Source organism: Microplitis mediator, chromosome 8 (assembly GCF_029852145.1).
Source record: "Microplitis mediator isolate UGA2020A chromosome 8, iyMicMedi2.1, whole genome shotgun sequence".
Classification (NCBI taxonomy): Eukaryota; Metazoa; Arthropoda; class Insecta; order Hymenoptera; family Braconidae; genus Microplitis; species Microplitis mediator.
In genome coordinates this window covers 4,121,778-4,134,989 of record NC_079976.1, presented here as the reverse complement: position 1 = coordinate 4,134,989, position 13,212 = coordinate 4,121,778, and the positions used below count along the sequence as shown (strand labels likewise).

The window sequence follows — 13,212 nt, the reverse complement described above, 5'->3', positions numbered from 1 at the left end:
AGACGGTTAAAGTGGCAATCAACGCGATCACAGAAGTTAACCATCATACAGTCGATCTGCGTTATAAGTCCGTCGGCTCGTATTTCTCTCGAAGACATTCCCCCTCCCTGAATTAAAAAAAAATTCGTTTCGAGATTTTGAAATGGTGACATTTATATTTGGATTCATAATTATGATTTAATTCATATATTTTTTCATGTTGCAACATTAGCTACAACATTAATATGACATATTTGAATATAATGACTATAATGCGTCATTGGTGTAAAAGATTATGTTTAAAGAAGTGATAAAATGAAGCTATAAAACCTATCGACCGTCGATCGACATTATTAGAGCTCACTTAATGTTTAACTGAGCACAGTAGATTCAATTGCTTTTCGACAGTAAATTTAATTTACTAAAAAAATATTAAAATGAATTATTTCTATACATCCAGCATTACAATATGGATGCTTGTAGCTATTATAAACTTAAATGTATCATCGGTAATCTCAAAATTAGTTCCCATTCAGAAAAGTGATCCACGAGAATGGCGTGAAAATGGAGCGGAAGGTAAATTTTTAAAAATATATTGTATTTATTTAATCAATCAATTAGAATATTTCCATGATTTTTAACGTGTAACCACATACTTACAGTAAAATTTTTTTAGAATTTATGCAATTGCCCTAATGCGAGTTTGCTTTATTTCTCAGAAATCGATAGAATTAATGAGCCGTTTCAAACGCCATCTTGAAAAGCCAAATCGGTTAATCCATTCAAAAGTTATAGATTATTTACATACAGATGTAAAAACCATACGTACGTATACGGAAAGAAATTGTTGATAAAAATTACTCTGTAATTTCGAGTAATCCTGGGCCGTTGCAAAAAATTGGTATTTTTTTGTTTCAAATTTAATGTTTTTTGTTTAAATTTTAACGATGCTAGACCATGTATTACTTTACTACTGAGTAATTTTTTAAAAGTCTTACATTTAATCGATTATTGTGAATATCTCATCTTAATCTATTAATTTTAACACCATGCGATTAATTTTTACTTCCCAATATACCATTCATTTAAACTCATTAACTTTTTGATGAAAAACTGCCTATAACTCAAATAAATTTTCTTATCTATGGAAGTAATTTTTACTCTAAACTGCAGAGTAGTATTTCAGTAGTCTCCGTTAATCTTCGGTTAATATCGGCTTCAATTAAATGTCTTTTATTTTGCTCGCGACAACTTACATATGTTACGCACACAAACGTAGGCTTGGAAAAAAAGACGATCTTTGTATCTCTCTATAACTTAATATTTATTTTAAAATTAAAACAAAATTTGTATCTTTTCTTTTTCAACACAATAAGAGTAATTTTTTTTTTATTATTTTTCAAAATATTTATTTTAAGTCATTTTCTAAAGCAATTAGATGATTTTTTATGAAAATGTCAGCCTATTAATTGTAATTTTTATTATAATTCAATATAAATTTTATAAATTGAATCATCAACTTTTTATCATAACCTACGAGTAAAAATTGAATTAGAGAGAATTTATTTAGACAGCCGCTAGGTGTAATTTTTACTCGTAATTGTGAGTAAAAATTAATCTGATTGATTTTTACTCGCTGGAAGAGTAAAATTTCGTAATTCGAAAGTAAGAAGTCGTAATGGCCCAAGATTACTCGATTTAGAGTAATTTTTAGAATAAATAACATGGCAATATTCATACGAAAATTCTTTCCGTGTACGTAAACACATACATACACTCGGGCATCCTCTTGAAAATAGTCAAAATCGATTTCTAGGACCTCTAAACGTCAAGATCTGTTGAAAACCCGGTTTTCGAAAATCTGACCGAAATCACTAACTTCCCCTTTTTTTTTTAAATTTTAAATTTTCTTAGCGAGAAGTTAAAAAAACGTTTTCATGATAGCAGCATCGAAACTTGAAGTTTCAGTGTCTCTACAGCCCGTTGAAACAAGCTAATTTCAAGCCAATGCTGATGCAAACAACTGCTAACGGATTCGTACTTCATAAATACCTTCGCAGCGGGCAGAAACATGCGTGTTTCTTCCCAGCGTCAGTTATATTTAATGTTCATTTGCAGCCTTATTACTCTTATTTGTTTACATATTACTTCAACCAAATAAAATTAATAAAAAATGGGTGAAAATAATATTTTTGTCTCATTGACTATTTAATAAGTGATTGTAAATCACATATGTCTCATTCTCTAACAGTTCCCCGCATCATCGGCTTGAAATTAACTTATTTCTTACTGGCTGCTGACACTGAATCTCGAAGTTCCGATGCAAGAAAATCATGAAATATATAGTGTGTGACTCAGGATAAGACACGATTTCGCCTGCGGCTCGGGCAGCCAACCTCATCCTAGTCTAAAATTATTTTGTTTCATCCCTTGTCACACAATATACTATTTAATTTTATGAGTACGAAATAGTTATGTTTTCAAATGTTATGTGACCGAAATATTTGCATTAATTTTTTTAGCCAATTTCGCTCAATTCAATCACATGTATGAAATAAGTATCAATGAAGAGTTGTTGAATAGTGCTAAATATTCTACGGGCAAATGTAATGCAATTGACTCGATAGGTCAAAAGAGTGCACAAAATTTACCTTACCCTAACCAATGTGTTGGATCATTTTTCTCCTGCCGGTTAGAAAGAGTAAGTTAAAACATAAATCTAAAATATTATCAACACGAGAAACAATTATTATAATTAAACTATGCACAAATAAATAAGGAAACTGAAGAACGGAAAAAAGCCGAAGCGGACTACATAAACTCATTTACTACTCAATGTGTTGTTTCCGATGTTTCTTTTTGTTTTCGTACAAGTAGCAAAAATACAGAACGTTATAAAAATATACTACAACACACTGGTAACATTTGCAAGTGCTTATGTGAACGAAACGATATTTCAAATCCTGGAAACGAGCGTGGTAAATTACTTAATTCCATTTGTTTTGATCCCGTTTCAGTTGATAATGGATAGTGAGTTTTATTGTTTAGTTATTAGAATAAAAAATTAACTTTATACATTATAAAAATATTGTTTGATAGTGTTGCAACTGGTGCTAGATTTAAAAGACACGGTAACATAATATACCTTGAACTCCAACAAGGAATATTATCACAAGGACGAATTGATCCAGTAACTCTCAAGTGGACAACTTCAAATACTTGTAGCTTAAAACAGAAAGTTGTGAAGCGTTTCAAATTGTATTATGTTGAAACCAGATTGTTGTCCCACTTGCCAATCGCACTAGAGGATCTTACTTTATCAGAAAATGCAGTTGTCACAGGTAAGTTTTCAATTTTAGTTTTTATGGATAATATTTATTTTGTTAACAGTTTCAAATAATTAGATTTCTTATGTCATCAAACAGGTGTTAAGTTAGGTGATTCATTGCGCGGACGATATGTTGATGACGACGGTAATATTAATAAAAATGAACCCGAAATTTTAAAAGAAACTCGATGCCGTGCAAGGTAATTATATTATTATTCAAATGTTGAACCTTTGAAATGATAGCTGATTTTTAAAAATATATATATATTTATATAAATTATTGTACTTGTTATAAAAAATTATTTTTTGTTAAAAATTTGTATTGTAGTCAGTGCTACAATTATTTTATTATTCAGTTCTAGTATATTCGACTTGTTCCGTCCTACTATAGATCTTCTGCCATCCACAGCTTTAATAGGAAATGATAATTACGAACGCAGTACATCTTGCGAATATAAGATACTTTTCGATTTAACCAAAGAGAGTTCTGATAATAAGCAACATATTGTTCCATTTGTCGATTTACAGGAAGTCGTTACCGATCAAAATTCACCTCAACCTATTCACGGAATCGGTTGGTATTATCGCGGTTTTCCTGGTTATGGAGGATATCTGGCTCTTAAGATTTTCACAAAAGAATAATAATTTTTTATTAACATTTATTTCAATGGTAACGATGTTCCGCTAATTAAAATGATTTGATGTATGAGAAATAGCAATATTTGCCAAATTGAAATTGGTGATTTTCCCAATTTACTGGAAAATGTAATAAAAATATTTTCAAATTGCATTATTTTGTTCATTATTTGACGTAATTTTTCACCCCGATTGGACAGTTTTCAGTCATCTATTTGAAAATTAAGATTTTGAATCAAATGTTAGTATTCGATTACACAAGAATAATTTTTGGGTTATAATTATTACTGTGTATATTAATTTACAAGAAATAATTACTGGTTTGCCTGAACCAATCTACGGTATCGGTTGATATGTTCGAGATTATCGAACTTATGAATAATTTCTGGCTTTGAAAAATTGGAAATGGGAATAATCATTTAATGTTCAATAGAACAAGTAATATATTGATGCAGAATAAAATATAATCACATGTAAAAATTCCATTAAGTATTAACTATATTACGATTCTACCCTATCAGTCCCAAATTTCTGGTTACACATGTGTTGACTGCACATCATCTTTCTCAGAGACATTAACATAAATAGGATCTCCAACTTTGACAGTACCATTTGGTCCTTTTAATCCCAGATGAATGCCCATCACTGGACTATCTCCAGTGAAACGACGTAAAGCGGGATCTTGAACTTTTCTGTACCTAAAAATAAACTTGCTAATGTATTTCACACGGAAATCTTACAGTTTAAAAAAATAGATCACGTACTCTCGTAAAGTAACCAATGGTTCCATTTTAGGATGCTTGACACCCTCGTTTGGATCAATAGTTGTATGCACACATCTAGTGCAAGGTCTTATATTACGAAAAATTACATCTCCAATTTTAACCCATTCCCAAGTGTCTTCTTCAAGAGGTTTAGCCCCTTCTACAAGAAAATTGAGCCGAAAATTTAAAGCAGTAACCGGCTTTTCTAGTCGATTGTTCAAATCATCTACCGACGCTTTGTTCATTAGTGAAAAAGATGTTTCATCTGGAAACGCGCCCTATAAATAAATAATTACATCTCTAAAAAATATTGAAAACATCATTTTCAAATCATTGATTATCAATAGTCAACTAGTTCTTCGTAATTAAAGTCAAACTCCATTAACTCGGACGGTAAGCTTACGGAGGAGCGGAAATTTATTCGAATTTCCGAGTTAAAGGATGCCCCTTCTTCCTTAAAAAGAAACTACAACGCATGCGCTCTTACATCTACATAAATGATGTATAGATAAATATAGACAGAAAATACAAATGTATAGTATCGGGTGGGAGACAGCGTAGCTCGTAGTGGGGGTCAAGATTGAGGGGAAGTTCCGAGATAATGGAATCCGAGTTAATGGAGTTCGACTGTAACTTTAAATTGTACTAATTAACATACGATGTGTGAATTTTCCACCAACGGGAATCCCTTATTGTGTTTTCTCCCATCACGAGACGGTTTTTCAAGTGGATAGTACACTAGTCTAAAGCCAGTGTCTTCTTTAACCATAAATCGAGATATCCAACGAGCGACTTCATCTCCACAATCAGAAGCTGGAGTAGACTGACCCCAGATTACAACTTTGAGCATTTTTTTTTCTACGTAAGCCAGATCAATGCTTATATCAATCATTCCAGGTGCACTCAAAGTCAAAACTGACCCTTCTATACTAGGAGTCACTAGGACCATTTGAGGATATTTTCGTGCAGTAATAAATCTACCGTCTGATTGTATCACCATCAGTGTACGATCACGTAACCAGCCTTTTTTGCATCCCAATTGAGTGCACTCAACTTCTGTCTCCTTTATGTAACCGAAGGATTTCACGGGGAAAACAAAGATGTCACTCAATTCACCGACTTTACGCCACTTGTTCGGCAATTTTTCATATTTTCCATTACGCCATCGCCACCATGTGAATGTTAAAGCCGTTACTCCTATCGCCAATGCTGTCACATAACTCGGCCGTATTCGATCTATTTGAAAAAAATGTTTTGCTTCCGTTATTAATTGATGGTAAAACAGTTTCAGTAAATGTTTTCATATCAATTGATACTAATCTTCATAATGCAGAGCAATTTTTTTTAGACTCTTTTTAAATTGAATTATTGATACATAAAATATCTAATCAACCGATTGATAAGATTATTAATGCTATATATATGTATATATTTGTTTGAAAAACTAAAACTTTCCGTAATAAATTTGTACTATTGCTCAGAAATTAAAAACATTACCGTAATTATTTATTAAAAAATAGTACTTACCCATTGTGATAACTTTTAATTTGCTCACATGAATACAAATATATAAAAATTTGTTATTTATTTAATTTAAATAAACTGTTATCACTATACAATATCGCGCACAAGGAAATTATGCTACATCGTTGTTTGACTGCAGGCAAACCGTAGTAATATACCACTGATACACACTATAAAGTATGTTAATATTTACAATATGAAATAAACTCGTCAATCTACGCAACATTTACTATATCACCTTGATCATTAATTTTCAAGGTCATTTATAAATTCTCCGTTAAGTTCAAACGCTTAGTATACAACTTAGTATAAGTAAATTGTAGATAAAATGTATATATTTATATAAACTTCTACAGGAGACAGGGCAAATTGAAACCGCGATAATATTTTTTTAAAATTATTTTAAGAGGCAGAACACGGAGTGTTTTTGATCGGTCGAAATTTTATGATCCTGGTTAGCAGACAATTAAAAATTTTTGGATTTTTTTTTAACAATTAAATTTGAAGAAAAAAAAAAACTAAAAATATGCACATGTAGAAAATTTAAAAAACTACAGGTGCAATTTTTTCAAATATTTTTTTTCTTCTGGTTTATCGTCTAAAAAAAAATCAAAAAATTATTAGACGTCTGCTAACTTCAGTATCATGAAATTTTCAACAAACTTTTAAAAAATTTATTTTAAAAAATTTTTGTTATTCTTTTGGAACGGCCCATTTTTTTCACAGTAAGATATTTTTAATAACGAACTTTTGAGATAAAATAATTATCGATATAAAAAAAAGTAAGCAGTGGAAAAAAAACACATTATCAGCAATAATACATTTTTTGAAAAAAAAAAAAAAAAAAAAAAAAAATATGAGTTGTGTGAACACGAGTTAGTTGCTGATAATTTACATATAAAAAATATAAATATATTTGATAAATAAATAAAACACTCGACATTAAATCCGAAGATAAATATTAACATTTTAATGCCAATATTAAACAGCACAAAATAAAGTATAGCGAAGACGTTAAAATGAATAAATTATTTGATATTTAAAAAAAAAAATTGTTTTTTTATTACAAAGTTTGTACTTGTAAACTTTATAAAAATATATAAATATTTTTTTAAACCACATAAAAAATTACATATTCACTCGTTTTGAATTACAGTTAATTAAAGTAATTATTGTTATTATTAAAAATAAAGTTATAGTTATAGTAATAATTTACAATTAACTGCCAGATTTGTGAGGCGAATGTGGCAAATTGGGACAGATGCACTCGCACGAGTCCCAACGTCTTAGCTATGGAGGTGACACTGGAGGATTATCTTCTTCAGCGACTCCTACATAAACTGGGTCTCCAATTCTTACGACACCGTTTGGCCCCTTTAGTCCCATATGAACACCCATGACAGGAACATCTCCCGTCAAAGTACGTAAAAACGGATCTTCCATTTGTCTGTATCTGTTAGTTATTATTTGTCATTAGCGTTATTTAAATAATTATTATAATATATGACATACTTTCTTAATGTTTTAAATGGTTCCATTTTAGGATGTTTAACACCTAAATCTGGATCAACAGTTGTAAATATACATCTGGTACAAGGTTTGACATTGCGAAATAAAACTCCGCCAATTTTAATCCAATCCCAAGAATCTTCTTCAAGAGGCTCGGCACCTTTTACTACAAAATTTGGCCTAAATTGTAACGGAGTTACTGGATCTTCTATACGAGTATTCAAATCGTTTATTGAGGCTTCATTCATTAATGTATAAGCTGTTGCATCTGGATATGCACCCTATTAAAAAAAAAAAAATATGAAGATAATTAAATAAAATGAAAAGAAAAAAAATGAACATACGACATCGGCATTTTCCGTGAGAGGAAATCCTCGATTTTGCTTTCTAACATCGCGATACGGTCCATCAAGTGGATAGTAGACCAGCCTGAGGCCAGTGTCCTCTTGAAGAAGAAAGCGGGACAGCCAGCGGGCAACTTCTTCACCGCAATCGCAAGCAGGAACTGACTGATTCCATACCGATGCTTTAAAGCTTTTGCTTCCAATCTGAGCTAGATCCGTGCTAATGGTCATCATTCCTGGTGCACGGAGGGTCAAGACTGAACCCGCTACACTTGGGGTCACTTGGACCATCCGCGGTATTTGCCGGCCCGTTACAAATTTACCAGACAAATCTATTACCATAAGTGTGCGATCGCGCAGCCATCCGGATTTACATCCCAATTGGGTGCATTCGATTGCTGTCTCACGTATGCAGCCTAATGATTTAACTGGGAACACAAAGATGTTGCTCAGCTCGCCGACTTTACGCCACTTGCTGGGTAATTTGTAATTTTTTCTCTGTCGCCACCACCACCAGGCAAACATCACTAAAGTTGTTGTTCCTATTGCTAAGGCTGTTATGTAGCTCAGTCGTGTTCTATCTGTTTTAATTAAATTATTCATTAATAAAATATTTATAAGAATAATTAATTTTTTTTACTACTTATTAATTCAAAAAAAATTATTAATTTTTAAGTGAAAATTTTCTGTCCATAAGTTATAAATTTGAAATATTATCTCACAAATAATTTAAATATTTAATTGAATAATCAATTAAAAATAAAAATTACTCCAATAATTAAAACATAAGTAATTATAAAAATAATATTAATAATAAAAATTTACTACTTACCCATATTTAATTAGTATTGTAGTCACTTAAAAGTAAATTACTTAAGATTACATAAAATTTGTACACGATAATTTGTATTTTTTTTTTTTTAATTAACTGATAACACAGAAAAAAAATGGCAGATTTGATATTTTGAATCGTGATAATGATCGTTTGGCTGCCGGCACACGACTGGGACGATATATATGGTGTTAAAATTTAGTCTATGATATACTCGATGTACTGCTCTATACTATTATATTCATACCATATATATATGTATATTTTAGCGAGTACGTGTAGTACTACAGCATGGAAAGGAATCACGCATGGCGCATCTTAAACACGAAAGATACCGTTATCGATCCATGCAACATTTACTATCGCGTTTGATTGTTGGTATACTAATATATGTGATCCATAAATAATATGTGCACATTAACTGTAAATGTATGAGAGATTTATTGAAATGAAAATGATAATTATTGAATTAGAGATAATTAATTGATAAATTAATTTGTAGTTTAATTATTACCCTTCAAACTCTTATTAAAAAAAAGTAAATTAAACTTTATAAATTTATAAATATATAAATTTTAATTACTCTATTAAAAAATTGAATTATTCATTGATAAATTATCAAGATTTTTTTTATTTATTTTAATTAAGATTTTTTTATAGATGGAATTTTAATTGTTAAAATTTTTAATAACTTAATATTTGTTAATTAGTTATGTATTTAATTACTGATATCTTTGAATTATTTTTAATTGTAATATTTTAGTTGATAAATAACTTTTACTAGAAAAATAAAAATTTTATTTTCATTGAGGCGAAAAATTTGCGTGAATAATTTATAATGTTGATGGATAATAATAAATAATTGATCGTTACGAGGTTCATTAATTACTATTATTATAAATTAATTAATTAAATCAGAGAGAATTAATTATTTTCGATACTTCAAGCGAAAAAAAATTAATTTCTAAACCGATAAAAGAATTTTTAGCTTCCAGTAAATAAATTTATATATAAAGTAATTTTTAATTTATTAACATATCAATTTCAATTCGTTAATTAGATCTGCGAAATTTGAATAAATATAATTTTATTTTTTTAATCTAAAAAATATATCGATGATAAATTTAATAAAATAAACTTTTAAACCTGACGAACAAAATTTAAATTTTCCCGCCAAAGTAAAATACTACACATTCCAACCACGATAGCGTTTTATATAAAATAAAAGATTGAAAAAAAAAAATCAGCTGATAATTTTCAGTGTTTTGACGTTTGTCGATTCTTAAATGTCAGTCACCGTATATCTAAATTATCAGGAATTATTAATTATCTAATTAAACTAAATCTCTGCCTCTCTTCTCTCAAATTTCTTATCAACTCACTTGTATAGAAATAATTTAAATAAAACAAGTAGAAAAAAAATAATAAACAAAGCAGACAAATAATTAATTATTAAATTAAACAGTATTGCAATTATTGTACGTCGTAAATCGGTGAGTCATTTAAAACACTGTCATTATTCATTTATCATTGCTTTCTGTTACTAATTCATTTGATGACAAGTTGACATCTGCGATATTTTTTTTAAAAATCTAAACAATAAATTATTTGAATTTTTATTCATACTCGTGTGTCAATATTTTGATTATTAGGTTACACAAATAGTAATAATTGTTTCTATTTACTGATATTTTTTTTTTAGGAGTAGTCATGCCTATTTTATACAGTGTTATTTCACGTGGACCAACAATATTAGCTAAATATGCAACTTGTACTGGTAATTTTGAAGAAGTTATCGATAAAATATTACCCAAAATACCACCACATAATGACAAACTAACATATTCACAAGGACCATATTTATTTCATTACATTTGCGAGGATAGAATTATTTATATGTGTATTACAGATGACGTAAGTATTTTTATTTTATTATTTTTTAAATAAAAATTATAATAATTCATTTTCATTAAATGAAACGTATAATTATGTATTAGTTTTATTTGAATTGAGAGAAGTTGCTATCTATTCTCTTTCTTACACACGTGTGAAAAAACGAAATGGTCCTTGTTGCACTCACATTAGCAAATGGAAATTTGAAACGAGCCGCCCTGGTGAAAATTTTTCGGACTTCTGTCTGAAAAACTCAGTTCTAGAGTTCTAAAAACTTTTTCACAGTTCTAAAGACTTTTTCGGCCAAAAGTCCGCAAAATTTTCACCAGGGCGTTTTCAGATATATACTTAAATTTCCGAACCAGAAGCATTTCATTCGATAATTAATAACTTTACGCATCGAATGAAATATTTTATTTCGATTTGGGTCTTTATCTGAGAAAACGGTTCATTTGAAAATTACCTGTTTCACTCTCTTAGTTGAAGAGTCGCGATTTTTGTCTGAAGACAAAATACCGGTTGACAACAAATGCCATAAATAATGATAGTCAACAATAATTTTGTTAAATTTTTAAATAATTATAACATGATTTCAAAAGTACGAATTTTGAAATTTTGATTTTGATTATATTTTATAACACGTCTATTGGCTAAAAAATTGGAAATAGAATTGAATAATTATTAATTTATTAGTATTATTAAATTCACAGTTAGAGGCACTCGTTTATTTTTATCCGTATTATTTTATTCTCAGATCAAAATTTAAAAACCTAAATAATTACTTATTGATAATTATTTTTATAGGATTTTCAAAGATCGAGAGCATTTTTATTTCTAAATGAAATAAAACGAAGATTTCTAGCAGCTTATGGCCCTGGTGTACATAGTGCTATTGCTTATTCGATGAATCCTGAATTTTCACGTGTACTGACTAATGAAATGGTAAATAATTGTCTTCATCTTTTATAAGTACGAGTGTGAATGTAGCGGACATCAGACAAATTTAAAATTATAAATAAACAGAGTAAATAATTAATCAAATTAAATTTTTAAAAAATGCACTTACTAATTTCAAAATTTTTTAAATGCGCATTTTTTTTAAATTCAATTTTATTTATTATTTACTTTATTAATTAATAATTTTAAATTTGTCTGATGTCTGCTACATTCACACTCATGTTAAAAGTTACTATTAATAACGATCATTAATTAAATTTATTTAAAAAAAATTCTATACTTGACATATATAAGTGATAAAATAGAAATTTTTACTTTTCCTAGAAACTTTAGTACGATAAAAAACCTAGTGCCCTATCACTCTATGTATTTGTATATCTACATTTATTAAAATTTAGTAAATATAGATATACAAATATATGAGTGATTGGGTACTAGTTCCCTGATCAGGTACTGGGTCTCTTACCTCAGACAAAAAATAAAAAATAAAATCAAAGTAAGAGACCCAGTACCCGATCAGGAAACTAGCACCCGATCGCTCGTGTATTTGTATAGATATATTTAGTAAAATTTAGTAAATACTGATATACAAATACATGAGTGATCGGGTACTAGTTCCCTGATCGGGTTCTGGGTTTTTTATCTTACTCGAGATTTATAAAAGATATTTTTGGGTTTACTATTTAGCCCGACCTTTTTTTTATAAATATAGAATACCATAATTTAAATATTCAACGTTTGATTTTTTATTAATTAAATAATATTTATATTTTTAGAAACATTATAGTGAATCGAAGGATATCGACACACTATCAAAAGTTCATGGTGAATTAGACGAACTGAAAGATATAATGGTTAGAAATATTGATAACGTGGCTATGAGAGGCGAACGCTTGGAATTACTCGTTAATAAGACTGAAAATTTAACTAACAATGTAAGTATTTACTATTAATATTCTACATTTTTTCTTTCAAATTTAAAAAATTAATTGTTAACGTTCATATTTTCTAATCAGTTCGTAAAAAAATTTAAAGTCTAGATGTAAATGAGAAAGACTATGACTAAATCTAATGAAAAAACTCAAGATTTACAAAGTAATAAATAACTAAATATTTATTTATATTTTTTAGTCTGTGACATTTCGAAAGACAAGCAGAAATTTAGCACGTTCGCTATTTTGGAAAAATGTCAAAATTTATGTGATAATTGCCGCTATTTTGATTGTCGTTATTTATTTCATCGTTTCAATGTTCTGCGGGGGTCTGGCCTGGCAAAAATGCGTCGGAAACTAAAAAAATTCATCGCCGTTTTCAAAAAAGAAAAAGTTAAACTAAAAAAAAAAAAATATATATATATACATAAATATATTTCTGTATTATTGTAAAGTTAAAAAGAGTAATGGAGTGAAAATAAATGAACAAATAGAAATATAATATATGTATATA

At 29.0% G+C, this 13,212-nt stretch overlaps 4 protein-coding genes across 4 annotated transcripts; 2 read left to right on the top strand and 2 right to left on the bottom strand.

Moving 5' to 3' along the window:
• Positions 1-353: 353 nt before the first annotated feature.
• Positions 354-3,949, top strand: LOC130673671 (uncharacterized). The gene is made up of 6 exons (XM_057478793.1): positions 354-555; positions 2,502-2,680; positions 2,759-3,009; positions 3,079-3,320; positions 3,405-3,507; positions 3,664-3,949. The coding sequence occupies exons 1-6, from the start codon at positions 417-419 to the stop codon at positions 3,947-3,949; spliced, it is 1,200 nt and encodes a 399-aa protein (XP_057334776.1). The 5' UTR covers positions 354-416.
• Positions 3,326-6,461, bottom strand: LOC130673672 (mitochondrial amidoxime reducing component 2-like). The gene is made up of 4 exons (XM_057478794.1): positions 6,235-6,461; positions 5,366-5,943; positions 4,708-4,985; positions 3,326-4,641 (listed from the first exon to the last, which is right to left on the bottom strand). The coding sequence occupies exons 1-4, from the start codon at positions 6,236-6,238 to the stop codon at positions 4,479-4,481; spliced, it is 1,023 nt and encodes a 340-aa protein (XP_057334777.1). The 5' UTR covers positions 6,239-6,461; the 3' UTR covers positions 3,326-4,478.
• Positions 6,462-7,273: 812 nt separating this feature from the next.
• LOC130673670 (mitochondrial amidoxime-reducing component 1-like) lies at positions 7,274-9,332 on the bottom strand. The gene is made up of 4 exons (XM_057478792.1): positions 8,917-9,332; positions 8,085-8,665; positions 7,744-8,021; positions 7,274-7,684 (listed from the first exon to the last, which is right to left on the bottom strand). The coding sequence occupies exons 1-4, from the start codon at positions 8,918-8,920 to the stop codon at positions 7,522-7,524; spliced, it is 1,026 nt and encodes a 341-aa protein (XP_057334775.1). The 5' UTR covers positions 8,921-9,332; the 3' UTR covers positions 7,274-7,521.
• Positions 9,333-10,174: 842 nt separating this feature from the next.
• On the top strand, positions 10,175-13,116 carry LOC130673669 (vesicle-associated membrane protein 7). The gene is made up of 5 exons (XM_057478791.1): positions 10,175-10,409; positions 10,619-10,830; positions 11,614-11,751; positions 12,543-12,701; positions 12,898-13,116. Exons 2-5 carry the CDS (start codon positions 10,627-10,629, stop codon positions 13,057-13,059), a joined length of 663 nt encoding a protein of 220 aa, XP_057334774.1. The 5' UTR covers positions 10,175-10,409; positions 10,619-10,626; the 3' UTR covers positions 13,060-13,116.
• The last annotated feature ends 96 nt before the right edge of the window (positions 13,117-13,212 follow it).